This window comes from Mucor mucedo (genome assembly GCF_025094135.1).
Source record: "Mucor mucedo strain NRRL 3635 chromosome Unknown EV154scaffold_176, whole genome shotgun sequence".
Lineage (NCBI taxonomy): Eukaryota > Fungi > Mucoromycota > Mucoromycetes > Mucorales > Mucoraceae > Mucor > Mucor mucedo.
The window spans coordinates 39,178-52,788 of NW_026252460.1; the positions used below are offsets into that span (position 1 = coordinate 39,178).

Sequence of the window (13,611 nt, forward strand, 5' to 3'; positions counted from 1 at the left end):
GAGCACAGCAAGAAGGGTTTTTTTTTCTATATAAAGTGTCCGGCCGGGAAAATAAAAGATACCGATTGCTTATATAAAACAAAACTCATTCTTTTAGCTAGAATGCTCAAACAGGGATATTTGATGTCACGTATACAAAAAATCCGTAAATGCAATAAACGAACTGGAAGAACCACCTGTATCTCAACACAATATTTGTGATCGCAGACATGTCTTTTATTGCTAGGCACGAACAGACTCAAACTTTATCAAGAGTGCATGATAATAAAACCATGCTTTTATGGATATTGCAATGAGTAACCAATCAAGCACGCTTGATCGCGAGACGCGACAAAGCATTTTTTTTGGGATCATTTAAAAAAAGTCACTTTTTGTCTTTTTCCTTTTTCTTTTTTACAATTATAAACGTAATGAGTCTTCAAAAAAATACCTCCCAGCTTCAAGGGGTATTAGATCTTTTGGAGAAAAAAAGAAACAATCCAGGAGATTCCGATGTTGAAACGAATTTCTTTAATGAGGCTTTAGCATATCTTTTGACAACCAATGTCAACCATTGGTGGTGTACAGAAGCTACACTTCCAATAGCAAGGGAATCCCTTTGGCTGTTCTCACTGCCTGACCATGATCCGATCGTCCAATATAAAAAAAAACTAAATAGTCAATTGCAGTCTTGTACATATTGTGTTCAAGCTTATCAAACTTCAAAGCATTATGTTAGACAAAGGTTATAAGAATGTACTCGAAAAAAAACAGTAATGTTAATACATATCCTATTCATTTTAGATACGACCTTTTATTCCCAAAACAGACCGTTGATGAGTTCTTTAGTCGCATTGATCGCTGCGACCTGACTAGAGTCAAATCAACTTTTAGATCGCAAGAAACCAATTTCAGTATGACGAACGAGATCATGTGTGCTTTGCTCGAAACCATTTATGCCCCTCATTTATTGAATGATTCAAAATGCGACGATTTGTTCTGCAAGATATTTGTTCTGATTCAACAAACAGGCTCCTTTCCAACTTTTGGTGCCGAGACAGCCACCTACATCTTTCGTATAACACTACACCACCAACGTATCGCCCGATTCTGGTCAAGAAAATTACTAGAAAAATTCATAACTGCGGATGAATACACTTTTTCGGAGCAAGATTTTCTACAAACCAAAGATTTGATTTTAGGCATACTGAAAACATTCACAGAGGATTCAGAGGATGACAGTTTTACAATCAAAATCAAAAATTGTCCTTTTGATATTACGCAAGATGTTGGGGAATTATGGAAAACATTCCGTTTGATCACTGGTGCGGCTTCACCTCAAATGCTGCTTTCATGTTTATCAGAATCTAATATATCTATGCCGCAACTAATCAACATGCAGTTATCAAGTTCTGCAGAATGGTTAGGCGAAATTTTAAAAACAATGACAGCAATGTTATTAAAGATGCAATCAGGATTTTGGGGTACAATTTCAGCCAACAGCACCTCATATTATGACATCGTGAAACAAATATGCGAACATACCGTATTCCAGACCACCATGAAAATAGCGCGCGAGGGAAACACAGGCAAGATTTTACAGCGGGATGGTAGCCGTTATCCAGACGACAAATTGATGGCAAAGATCAAGAGTATGCTGGAGTGGATATACCCTTATTGGTCATCCTTGCGAAATTCACCAGTCGAAAAGGATATCACGCAAAAGATTTTGGATACAACATTTGGTTACTTTCAGATGGACACTTGGGGCGTTATGAGTAGAGCTTATTGTGCAGAATTAGGCCTGCAGATTATTGACCAGTGTCTAGCCGACGATTCTGTACCCGTAGAAAATATGGATGAATATGTAACAAAAATTGTTGGATTTGCAAAAATTGAGTCGAGTAAACTGCCCGCATTGGTACAGCATATGCCAACCGTCGCGCGAAATATTCTGTCGGATCTGGTGGATCGAGATTCAACTTGCTTGAACAAGGCATTTAATGTTATTTATCAGATATTGGACTTGACAGAAGATATTGAAGATAACCTTACAAATGGGGATAATGTGGATGAACCAAAGAAATCACCTTATGAGTCTGTTTGGACTTCTATGCGATCCTGCTTTGACCAGCAAGTAAACGAATACCCATGGTTAGCAAAAATTTTATTTAAAGCATACTCCAATATTGCTACTGCGGATATTCCGAATTTATTGCAAGAATCTAAGAATGGAGAGGAAGAGTTATCGCAAGAGTGCAAAAACGTATTGATCCGGATTGCGGATATCCGTGCGACTGTTGGCAAGACTTTGAGGATCATGGTGAATGCAACTTGGGAAGTCAGAAAAAGTATCTTATCCGACCCTGAAATGATTAAACCCATGTTGCATTTAATATGCTCATCCTATCATGAAATCAATGAAGATTCCCGGAAATTCATTCAGCAATATCCTCGTGTGATCCCTGATCAAGACATGTTTCATGATTTTTTCTATCTATGTCGCCCATTACCAGTCTTGGAAGCTTTTAATTCAATTTTGCGTGAATTTATAGCCTTGAACAGCAGTCTTAAATTGGACATGTTTAAATCTGTTCCGTCATTGATACATTTGCTATCGTTACAAGTTCACATATTAACCAGTGCACCCAGTGGATATTTGATGACTCTAATAGAATTAGGACAAGGAAAAGCAAAGGATGAAGACGGCATGATTGGTGAGTTTTGGGATGTTTGTTGGCGTACTATTAGTACGGTGCTTGAGAAGTCATTGGAATGGGCAAAAAGTTATCGCCCTGCCGCGGTCGCTTCCATCATTGTTCCCATTTTAGATACCGCCACAGACATGATGACCTCCAGAAATCTTTTTGAAAAAGCAATCAGCGTTACCTCCATGACCAAAGATGGAAGCCTCAGTTATGACAATATCAACACAATGACAGATTCACTATCACACTGGATATATGTTACTCGTCAGGACATTATATCAAGACTTATACCATTGACAATCAAAATATTAGACGTCTTGAAAGAAGCTGAAATCAAAATTTCCGTGGACTCTTATGATCGTCTAATGACAGCCGCCACAGGTGTGAATGCAAGTAAACTTACAAAAAGTGACAGGGATCTGTTGTTTATGGCATTAAGTGCACATGAACCCACCGATTTCATCTTTTTGAAAGACGATAGTGATGATGAGGATGTCGAGTGGCAATCTGTTAATACCAGTAAACATAATCCAACGGCTATGGATTCGGAACCTACGATAGCTGATTCTACATTGCCAGCATCGCCAGTACAAAGGCATGCTGCATCAACTATGGTCACCAAGAGTTCCACGAATTCCCCAAAGATACCTGTCAAACCTCGTCAAACAACCTTGGATCAAAGTTTTGCTAATGCAACTATATCAGGACCCTCTCGTCCCAATAAACCCGAATATAGAACACCCAAAATAACAACCTATTTCGCAGCGACAGCAACAGAGCCCCACGAGATCTCGGATGATGATATAGAAGGCGAGTTTGGTGAGATGGATTACTCACAAGTACCTGAAGAATGGTTTGAAGTGAAGACAGAGGCACCGCCGCCCACTGATTTAACTCCCAATAATCAATCCACGGAAAAGCATAAGTATTTTGGTGACTCCGAGCCCATGGATATTGTTGAAGTACCATCGACTGTAAATAGAATAAATTTGGCAAGCCCAGCTACTCCCAACACCTCACTAAACACAGTGACACAACCTGTCAAAAAACAACTTGCACCCAAAGCCAAACCCGATATGACGCGAGTCTTTTTACCACAATCGAAGCAACCCACATTCGCCGTGACATCTAAGGGTCGGAAGTTGAGACCTCCTTCTATGGGATTTTCTAAACTAAAAAATTTAAGAGAAGAGTTTCGTGCCGAACGCCGTTTGATTGCTACAGCAAAATCTCCTTCGGCTGCTGGTGCATCACGTCAACAACTCGGTATAGATTCTTCCGGGTCAAGTTCAGATTCGTCGTCTGATGAAGGAGGTGATGATTCTGGGTTATTAGGTCTGATATATGATCTTGATGAATCAGAGACGTCACATTATAAAAACGCCAACATTCAGGCTGAGAGTGCGAGCGTTAAAGCACTCTTTGAAACTAAACCGAAGCGTACCATCAAATTATTGGATACGCCAATTGCGAACGGTTACATTGACAAGAAGTTTAAAGCCCGTGCAAGAGAACAGCATCGTCGACAAAAGATTACCCCCAACATTGACCGCATGTTCAAAACTTTATTGTCATGGGATATCACGGATAACCGCGAAATCCCTCCCAACACAAACGAATCCGTATACAGCTATGTCCCACAGACATTTGCTTCATTCGATGAATATAGGACAGTCTTTGAACCTTTATTGATGTTGGAAACTTGGACACAGTTGTTACGTTCAAAAGAGCAACTATCCCAATCGGATGTGATGCCCAATTGTCTTGTTGCAGGACGTTGTCACACGAACGATTTTGTGGATATCACATTCTCAATGCCCATGAGTGTTATCAATAACAACTTGACTCAAGACGACCTTGTTTGCGTTGCCAATCACTTTGGACCTAGCTTTTTTAGCTCGGATCGAACTGCTTGGAAAGGACGAGCTTTTTTGGGTAAAATTATGTCTATTAACCAGAAAAAAAATATGGGTGAGGTTGTTGTTCGTTGTTTTTTTGCTTCAGATCGTATCAGTCTTTTGAATTCAATTTCACCCAAGACTCAATGGCATATACTCCGTATTATGAGGTAATTTTTTATTTATTCTATTGAATGGTGCGATAAATGAGTTTAATTCTGTTGTCATTTATTTTTTAGTTTGACTACCACCATGCGTGAATATGCAGCTTTGGAAGGTCTCGAGTTCTATGATTTAGGTAAAGATATCATCCAGCCTAACTTGAATCCCGCACCTAAGCCAACACATGCTCAAATCGAACAATACCGTGAAAGATATGATGTCAATGAACCTCAAGCAGAAGCGATCGTTTGTGCCATCCAAAAGAAGAAAGGTTTCTCTCTTATTCAGGGGTAAGTACCACAACAGTTTTTTTTTTTTCAATTTGCTCATAGTAATCACCTCAATCATAAGTCCTCCAGGTACCGGTAAAACCAAGACAATTCTATCATTGATTGTTTCTTTACTTGATCAACGCACCAATGCCACGGCGGAACTGCCATATGGCATCGGAAAGATTTTAGTGTGTGCCCCCAGTAACGCCGCTGTGGATGAAATCGCTAAACGTTTAAAAGAAGGTGTTCTTACTTCGCGTGGTATAAGACAGCCTAATATTGTTCGTATCGGTGTTGCGGATTCTGTCAATGCAAGTGTCAAGGATCGTATCTTGGACCGTTTAATAGAAGAAGAGATGGATTTGTCGGGTGGGAAGAATGGCGCACCTGGTGGTAAATGGGGAGCCAAACTTGATAGTTTGCATCAAGATATTCGAAACATCCAAATCAGTCTCGATGATGTAGACCGTGAGATTACGCAATCGGGGAGTGATATGGTCCAAATGTCCATTTTACGTGATAAGCGAAAGGCGCTTAGTCAAAAATTGACGCGTTCCAAAATTTTGTTAAAGGACACTTTCCAAGATCAAAAAAATCACGGCAAAGAAATGGAGATTTCGCGTGTGCGTGCTCGTCAAAAGGTGTTTGCGAATGCTGATGTTGTATGTGCTACCTTGAGTGGTAGTGGTCATGATATGCTGACAACCATGGGCGTTTCTTTCGAGACTGTGATTGTCGACGAAGCTGCTCAATCGATTGAGATTAGTTCGTTGATTCCATTAAAATTCGATACCCAAAGATGTATCCTTGTTGGTGGTAAAGTAGCTTTATTGGTCTTACAAAAACTCCATATGAAAATTTAACCCTTCCTATATGTAGATCCTAATCAATTGCCTCCTACTGTTATCTCTACTTTGGCTGCCAAATATCATTATCAGCAAAGTCTTTTTATGCGTCTGGAACATACAATCGCCCAAGAGGTCAATTTATTGAGTATACAATATCGTATGCATCCTGATATTAGTCAGTTTCCCAGTAAATTGTTTTACAAATCTCGCTTATTGGACGGACCTGACATGGAGAAGAGCTCATTGGCTGTCTGGCACAACTTACCCGAATTCCCTCCGTATAGATTTTTCAACGTTTTAGATGGTCAAGAAAAAATGGGCCGTGGTAAATCCATATATAATGTAGCTGAGGCAGATGCTGCTGTTGCCCTAGTAGATATGCTTTGCACCAAATTACCCACTGTCAAATTTGCCTCTAAAATCGGAATCATCACACCATATAAACAACAAGTCGGTCAATTGAAATCCAAATTCCAAAAACGTTTTGGAAATGACATTGTTGATGTTATTGATTTTAATACCGTTGATGGATTCCAAGGTCAAGAGAAAGAAATCATCATCTTCTCTTGCGTAAGAGCCGGTCAAGGTAATGTTTGTATCCAAAATGTTATGAAGAAGTCCTAAAAGAACTCAATTTTTATTATTTCAAAATTAGGTCGTGGGATTGGTTTTTTGGCCGATATGCGTCGTATGAATGTTGGTCTCACCCGTGCAAAATGTTCCTTATTTGTACTAGGCAATGCCCGTTCTTTGTATAATAGTGATTACTGGGGCGACTTGGTAGACGATGCTAGAAAACGATCTTTAATCACAGATGTAAGATAAAAAATTTGAGAAGCGGGAGGTCTGTTTTACTAAAACATAACTTTTTTAATAGTGTGAATACCCCTATTTCCGCCACAAAATCAGCGAACAATCCATACCACGAAACATTTTTGAAAAACCTGCAGTAATAATCAAAAAGAAAACAATACAATACAAACGCGGGCCTGTCAAAATATCAGAACCATACTCTAATTCTAACTCGGATTCTGAGAGTCCGCAGATGAGAGCAATGACAAAACGTAGCCATTCATCTGTCGATCACGCAAATATTCGCAGCAGGAAGATAAGTAACAACAGTAGTCGCGATACAGAGATGGAAGAGCCTCCTTCTGTGACGATGGAACCGGTAAACGACAAATCAATTTCATTTTTAGAAAAAGTAAGACGCAGTAAAGAGCAAAAGACCCAACCAGCTCAAGCACCTAGCGCACCTTCTACCCCTACCAGTAAATTATCGATGGCTGCTTATCGTGCGTCCCGAGGTTTACCGCCACTTCCAGCATCACCCATTTCACGACAAACGATCACACCCCCCGTTTCCAGACAAAATACTACGACGTTGTCAACCACCATTAACCCACCTCCAAGACTAGCTAATGGTTCAGGCCCATCAAATGCATCCAGTAGCCTGTTTATCAATAAAAGAAAACCACCAGTATCTGTAAGTTATTTCAATAAGAGTAAACAGAATTGAGGTACTAACTATTTAATTAAAGCGACCAAAACCTGTGAGTGTATGGCCAAATGGTATGGGAGCGAAAGAAATGGCTGTGATGGAGCATTCTGCGGCAAAAGAGCGCTTGAAGCAAATTCGAGAGGAAGAAAGACAAAGAGACCGACCTCCCCCACCACCAGCTCCGGTTCAAAGAAATTTTGATAGCATTTTGGACGATGCGCGGTACAATGACCGTCGTGAGCATAGCAATGACCGTCGTTATGACCGTAGTAATGAACGGCAAGAGGGACGTAGCAGAGAAAGGTACGAGGGACGCAGCAATGATAGATACCAAAACCGCAATTATAATTCTTACGATGACCAAAGACGTGATTATAGAAAACGTTAATTATCTATGTGTATATAAAAATTGTTTATTTTTTACAAGAGTTTATTTTTTTAAAATTGTGTATTTGTGTGGGAGATATAAAAAAAAAGAGAAGAGGCGTTTGAAGAAAAAAAAACTTAATAGAATGAGATGTTCGAATCACCTTCAGCAGGAGCATCCAGATCAACGTATGACTTGACTTGGCGGGGATCTTTAGGAAGAGAATCCTCAGGATCCATGACGCCTGGTATTCTTGCTCTTCGTGCAGCATTGACGGCAGTTGTCCAACCTGCAGGTGCATTATCAGCACCAAAGCCAATACGAGGTATCTGATCCCAAGGTGTACCAGCAACCGCGCCATGCATACCGCCCATTGGTAAAGGAGGAGGTCGCATGTTACCAGGCCCACCAGGTCCAGGAGCCATCATGAATGGTTGTGCTTGTTGGCCAAAAGACATATTATTCGGCAAAGGATTCATTAAATGATTTGTGTTAGGACTAGGGATCAAATGGTTGGGATCACACACATAATTGTTGTAATATTCCACTTCTCCCTTTATACGTTCAATTTCTTCGGGATGCTTGGACAGAATATGCTTTTCGACATAATCAAATCCTTTAAATGCTTTTGAACATTCGCCGACTTGGCACTTGTATTTTGATTCATGCTCCTTCAACACATGCTCTTTTACGTAATCATCAATCTCACTAGAAACAAATCCCAATAATAATAAAAAAAGTTAATAGCCTGTCTCTATTGTTCCACCAAATGAGTAAAAACTTACGATTGCAAAACACGTCCACCTAATCGTTTGAGTTCACGATCATCAGGTGTATGAATTTTCATTGAAATTTTTTGATCCAAGTTCTTGGCCCATTGTGCGACTTTGTTATAAATTGTAAGTAAATCGGTTAAGCTCCTTCGTTTTTGTATTATCGTACCTCCTCGCTCGTTCTTTGCTATTTGTTTGGGATCATTCATTTCATCAATGACATTACTGGCAGTGGCACGACAATGAGGTTCGCAACACTTTTTGTTCAGCTCTTCAAGAGAATCACATTCGAGGCCACAGTAGTAACAATACATATGAACGCGTCTTAAATATATAATAATCATATCTAACATCTTTTTTAAATTCCATCTATCAACATTATCCTCATCATCAACCTTTCCATCCTCACTGCCTTCCTTCTTTACATCTTCTTCTTCTGGTTTAACGCGCTCAGAAATGACCATTTGAGCACGCGCCTCTACGGCTTTTAATCCATCTGGAATATCTTCACCTAAAATAGCTTCAAGAGCTAAAGCAAGCTCTTTGGCCTGTTCGAGATCTTTTTGTAATCTTTCGGTGGTGTTGGAGATATCAGGAGCGATACGTGGAACACGTGTTGTGACAGCATCCTTACGATTCATAGCTAAATGGAAGACAAAATCGTCCACCTTTTGATTATCCATAAGTTCAAATGCCTTTTTCATATCAGTGCCTTCCTTAAAACTGATCCAACCAATTCTGTGAAATTTCTTGTTGGGTCCAGGTTCTGAAAGGGATAAATAATCAAAGCCATCCACTTTATTGCACATCTAAGTTATTGTTTTAGTCTTTCTGATATTTCTTTTCTGTAGCCTCTCCCCTCTCATTTTTTATCGACACACACTCTAATGTTTTCTTTACCTCCAAAATTTTCTCTCTGGGGATAGTGGGAGGAACGGTTTTGATGACCAATCGTGTCTCATATTCATCATTGCTATTGCTTTCATCCGGTTTTGGTGCGTCTGTCTCTGTTGTACTGTCATCGATTTCAGCGGGGGGAGGTGTAAGGTTTCCTTGTCCATCATTATCAAAACGCACATCATCATAATCACCATTTTCCAGCTCTTTTAAAAAGTTGTTTAAATACCGTTTTCTACGCAACTTGATATCTTGATAACGAGGTTGTGATAACTTGGGATGATATTTTTCTTGAAACCATTCCTTATCCTTATTAGCGACAAAGAACTGAGCAAGTTGACGAGCAGCAAATTTCTCTTTATAATGTGCATACCGCTTTTGCATATCTTCATCATCAATACGTCTAGTGGCGGTTCTACGTGTGTAATCATAAAATTGTTTGAATGGAACGAGATAATCCAGTTGATTAGGATCTATAGAGAACCTATTGCACGTTATTGTATATAAGATGTTGAGTACATGTTACAAGGTATCAATGAAATTGAAATCAGGTTTTTTTTTTTTTTTTTTTTTTTTTTTTTTTTACCTTCCAACGTTGCCACCCCAACCTCCATTTACCATTTGGGGATTCATCATATCTAATTTGGAAATAGGTTAATTAACAGGCGTATTGCATTTTTTATTACAAGTCCGTACCCATCATAGGAAACCCACCAGGACCAGAATTATTAGGACCGGCAAAGGGAGGGTTTGACACTACTTCAGGCTTATTCCCATAACGAGGACCAGGTACATATCCATCGCGTTCATAGTTGGGAATGTAATGATCGGTGTCCGGATCATTTCTCATGTCTCTTTCGATTCTGTTGGGTCTCGAGTTTTGATAGTTTCTCATGGGTGGTGGTGAAAACGATGGTCTTCTTTTGTGTCTGCGTTCTTTTTTTTTGGATTTAAAGAATTAAGAGTAGGTAAAGAAAATATATAAAAAAAAGAGTGGTAGATATAGAAATAGATGGGAGAGTATTGTATAAGAAAAAGAAAGTAGAGATGTTTGAAAATGTGTAGTTAATTTGTAAATTATATACCTTCAGGAGGAGTAGGGCTACGACGACCGCGCTTCTTTCGGTCGTAGCGTTCATACTCATCGTTACCATAGGCTCTGTCACGTTCGACACTGCGTTCATGACGGAATTTATCACGCCCATGGTTACGAGATGAACTTTCTTCATCTGACCATTCGCTATAACCCATTCTTTATAACTTTTTTTTTTATATATTCCTTGAATAAAGGAAGAAAGAAAGAAATACAAAAATCCGCAATTGGGAACTTAAAGGAGGTTGCGCCTACACATAAAATGACGTCGACATTGTTGTTTATGTCGGACATTCAACAATTCGTTTTCATCCCATAAAAGCACTCATTCACACACCTTTTTTTTTCTTTTTCCTTTCATTTGTAGTAAATACTAAGGATCGTAAAAAGGTTAATTTTTTTTTATGTATGTGTAGACCTTTCAGAAAAATAAACCAAAAGTGCTTTATGTCTCCTCCCACGAGATATATTTTCTTGAAGCAAAAAAGGGTAATTCATTTATCAAGAGAAATAACTATGTTATTAGGTCACTGCAAAAGACGTTAAAAATTCCACGAGAATAGCCTAGTTTTAAGCCAAGGTCTCGGTATTCAACTTGACCAATATTGTAAAAAAAAGAATATTGAATTGTCGGCTAACAAAAGAAAGTTACTCAGAAGAGATTGAAGAATAAGACAAAGAGTACAGTAAATTCACCAAGTCATAAAATAGTGTTACCAGTGTCAGCTAAAAGATTGAAGGATAAAAATTTTCCTAAAGCCTTACGAAAAACAAATTGAAGGAAATTATCACATTTTTCTTGGTGGCGTAAATTTTTTTTATTCCATCCATAAACAAATATACCTAAAGGGAAACCATTGAAAACGGGAGTTCTAGGTCTTTCCAAAAGCTATAAATACAAAGAGTGACTGAATTCCGAATTAGATGTTGATGAACCTTTTATCGATTATTTTAAAAGAGAGCCTGTATACTGTATATACATTTTTTCTTTTAGAATTGCCGACACTTTTGATGATTCACAGAGCGCAACAAATTATCATTATACAGACCTTCTAACAGAGTTGTCAGCTAGACAAAGTAAGAAGCTGACCTACGACGTTATTATATATATATAACGGAAATGCCTAGACCTCCGTATTTTTTTTAAACGTATTTTTTGGAATTGCGGGATGGTCTGCCCATATCTAAGTCTAAGAAAAATGTTTACGTTGATTGACAAGCCAAATCATTTCGGCTTTTTCTTAACTTCATAGAATGATCGATTTTTGTTTTTCTCAAAATATGCTTTCCGATTAGTACATGCTACTACTGAAACGCCGATAGTCAACTACCAAGTTCACAAATGTTTCCATGTTGAGTAAAGGCCCAAACACTGTTCTGATATAAGCTCTTGTTTATCATTTTTACAAATAAGTCTCGTTCATACACTTTTTTTCCTTTTTTCTTTTCCTTTAACATACTTCTCTTTTTATTATATATAAAAGTTAAAAGGTTAGTTTATAATAACTTTTGTTTTTTCAAGAAACACTAAATTATTAGCTCAATTTTTTAAAAAAAACATAAAAAACATGCATTACCATTCTTGCGATATTACGGGTACAGCTAGTCTTTGCTATAGGAAGGTGGCCTCAGTTGATGGACATACTGTAAATGGCTTGCTAGTCTTGGCCAGGATCGCTATAGAGTATCAAGTAGATTATAGGCTGGATATATAGTGTGTATATATCGTTAACAAAAAGGTTGATAATTATCAAATTACATCAGTCTTAAGAAGCTGATGGCTATATGTAGCTTTTTCTTGGATTTGTATTGAATATCTTGCATATATTATGTGTGGGCGACAGCCTATAGATGAGACTTGAGTCGCATGTCTATCAAGAAAGAAGTCGTCTCGTGCAGGTTATAAAAATCAGACGTGTTAGTCCTATGATATTTGCATGTCAAGTTGAATTAAAAGATGCCTAATTGTTGAGAATAAGTTTTGAATCAGTTACAAAAAGATATATTGACACCTAGACGGGACATCTTCATAATAGTCAAGGTACATTGACGTGATTAGGGAACACTCAGAGTGAATATGAAAAGAGTCACATTTGAGGCCTTTTGGACGGCTTTATTTTCATGTCCCGCTTTTTCCAATTGTCAAAATTTTCCTGTTTGCTGAATGAAAAAAACTCTTTTTTCTTAAACAACCCTAAAACATACATATATATTAAAAATGGGTAAAGGTGGATATGGTGAACAAAGAGGTGGTGGCCGTGGTGGTTTCCGTGGAGGTAAGGAAGAAACGAAATATCGTGTTGCTCCCGCATGAAAAGAAAACATGTGCAACAAAAAGAGATCTTTTTTTTTTTGACATTTGACATTAGGCCGTGGCGGTGGACGTGGTGGTTTCGGTGGTGGAGGATTCAACCAAGGACCTCCTTCCGAAGTTGTCGGTAAGTTTCAGAAGGCATAGAATACAAGACGTTTAGAAAGATTTAATGCTTAAATTGTATATATTTGTTAGTCGTTGGTGTTTTTGTCAGCGCCTGTGAAGGTGAGATGGTCTGTAAATTAAACAACCCCAAGGTTCCTTTCTTCAACGCACCTATTTATCTCCAAGACAAAACCCTTATCGGTAAGGTTGACGAAATTCTTGGTCCTTTAAACGAAATTTTCTTCACCGTCAAGATGGAAGGTGGTATGTCTGCCACTACATTCAAGCCTGATGATAAGGTTTATATTGGACTCGATAAGCTCCTTCCTATGGATAGATTCTTACCCAAGCCTAAGGTTGCCGGAAAGGGTAATATACAAACTGCAAAGGAGAGGGAGAGGTACAATAGAACTAACCTCAATTTTATTTTTTTTTAAAAAAAAAAGCTGGTAAGCCTACTGGTCTTCAAGGTAAGGTCGAGAAGAAGCAAAGCTCCGGTTTCCCCGCTCGCGGTGGCCGTGGTGGACGAGGTGGCCGTGGTGGTTTCGGTGGTGATCGTGGAGGCCGTGGTGGTTTCGGTGGTGGAGATCGTGGAGGCCGTGGTGGTTTCGGTGCTCCTCGTGGTGGCCGTGGTGGATTTGGTTCTGACCGTGGAGGCCGTGGTGGTTTCGGCGGTGGAGATCGTGGAGGCCGT

The 13,611-nt window shown here is 38.9% G+C and overlaps 3 protein-coding genes across 3 annotated transcripts; 2 read left to right on the plus strand and 1 right to left on the minus strand.

Moving 5' to 3' along the window:
* Window positions 1–395: 395 nt before the first annotated feature.
* On the plus strand, window positions 396–7,756 carry EV154DRAFT_607178 (uncharacterized protein; the record flags this gene model as incomplete). Its single annotated transcript, XM_051607593.1, has 8 exons — window positions 396–724; window positions 784–4,755; window positions 4,825–5,037; window positions 5,099–5,835; window positions 5,899–6,453; window positions 6,523–6,683; window positions 6,745–7,353; window positions 7,409–7,756. The coding sequence occupies exons 1-8, from the start codon at window positions 411–413 to the stop codon at window positions 7,754–7,756; spliced, it is 6,909 nt and encodes a 2,302-aa protein (XP_051451690.1). The 5' UTR covers window positions 396–410.
* A 17-nt stretch (window positions 7,757–7,773) lies between these two features.
* On the minus strand, window positions 7,774–10,685 carry EV154DRAFT_528156 (uncharacterized protein). The gene is made up of 6 exons (XM_051603556.1): window positions 10,102–10,685; window positions 9,992–10,043; window positions 9,409–9,889; window positions 8,678–9,317; window positions 8,521–8,620; window positions 7,774–8,443 (listed from the first exon to the last, which is right to left on the minus strand). Exons 1-6 carry the CDS (start codon window positions 10,298–10,300, stop codon window positions 7,873–7,875), a joined length of 2,043 nt encoding a protein of 680 aa, XP_051451691.1. The 5' UTR covers window positions 10,301–10,685; the 3' UTR covers window positions 7,774–7,872.
* Window positions 10,686–12,866: 2,181 nt separating this feature from the next.
* On the plus strand, window positions 12,867–13,472 carry EV154DRAFT_430863 (H/ACA ribonucleoprotein complex, subunit Gar1/Naf1; the record flags this gene model as incomplete). Its single annotated transcript, XM_051596563.1, has 3 exons — window positions 12,867–12,936; window positions 13,008–13,286; window positions 13,405–13,472. Coding segments are annotated over 3 exons (417 nt in total), but the record flags the coding sequence as incomplete, so codon positions are not given.
* Between the last annotated feature and the right edge of the window lie 139 nt (window positions 13,473–13,611).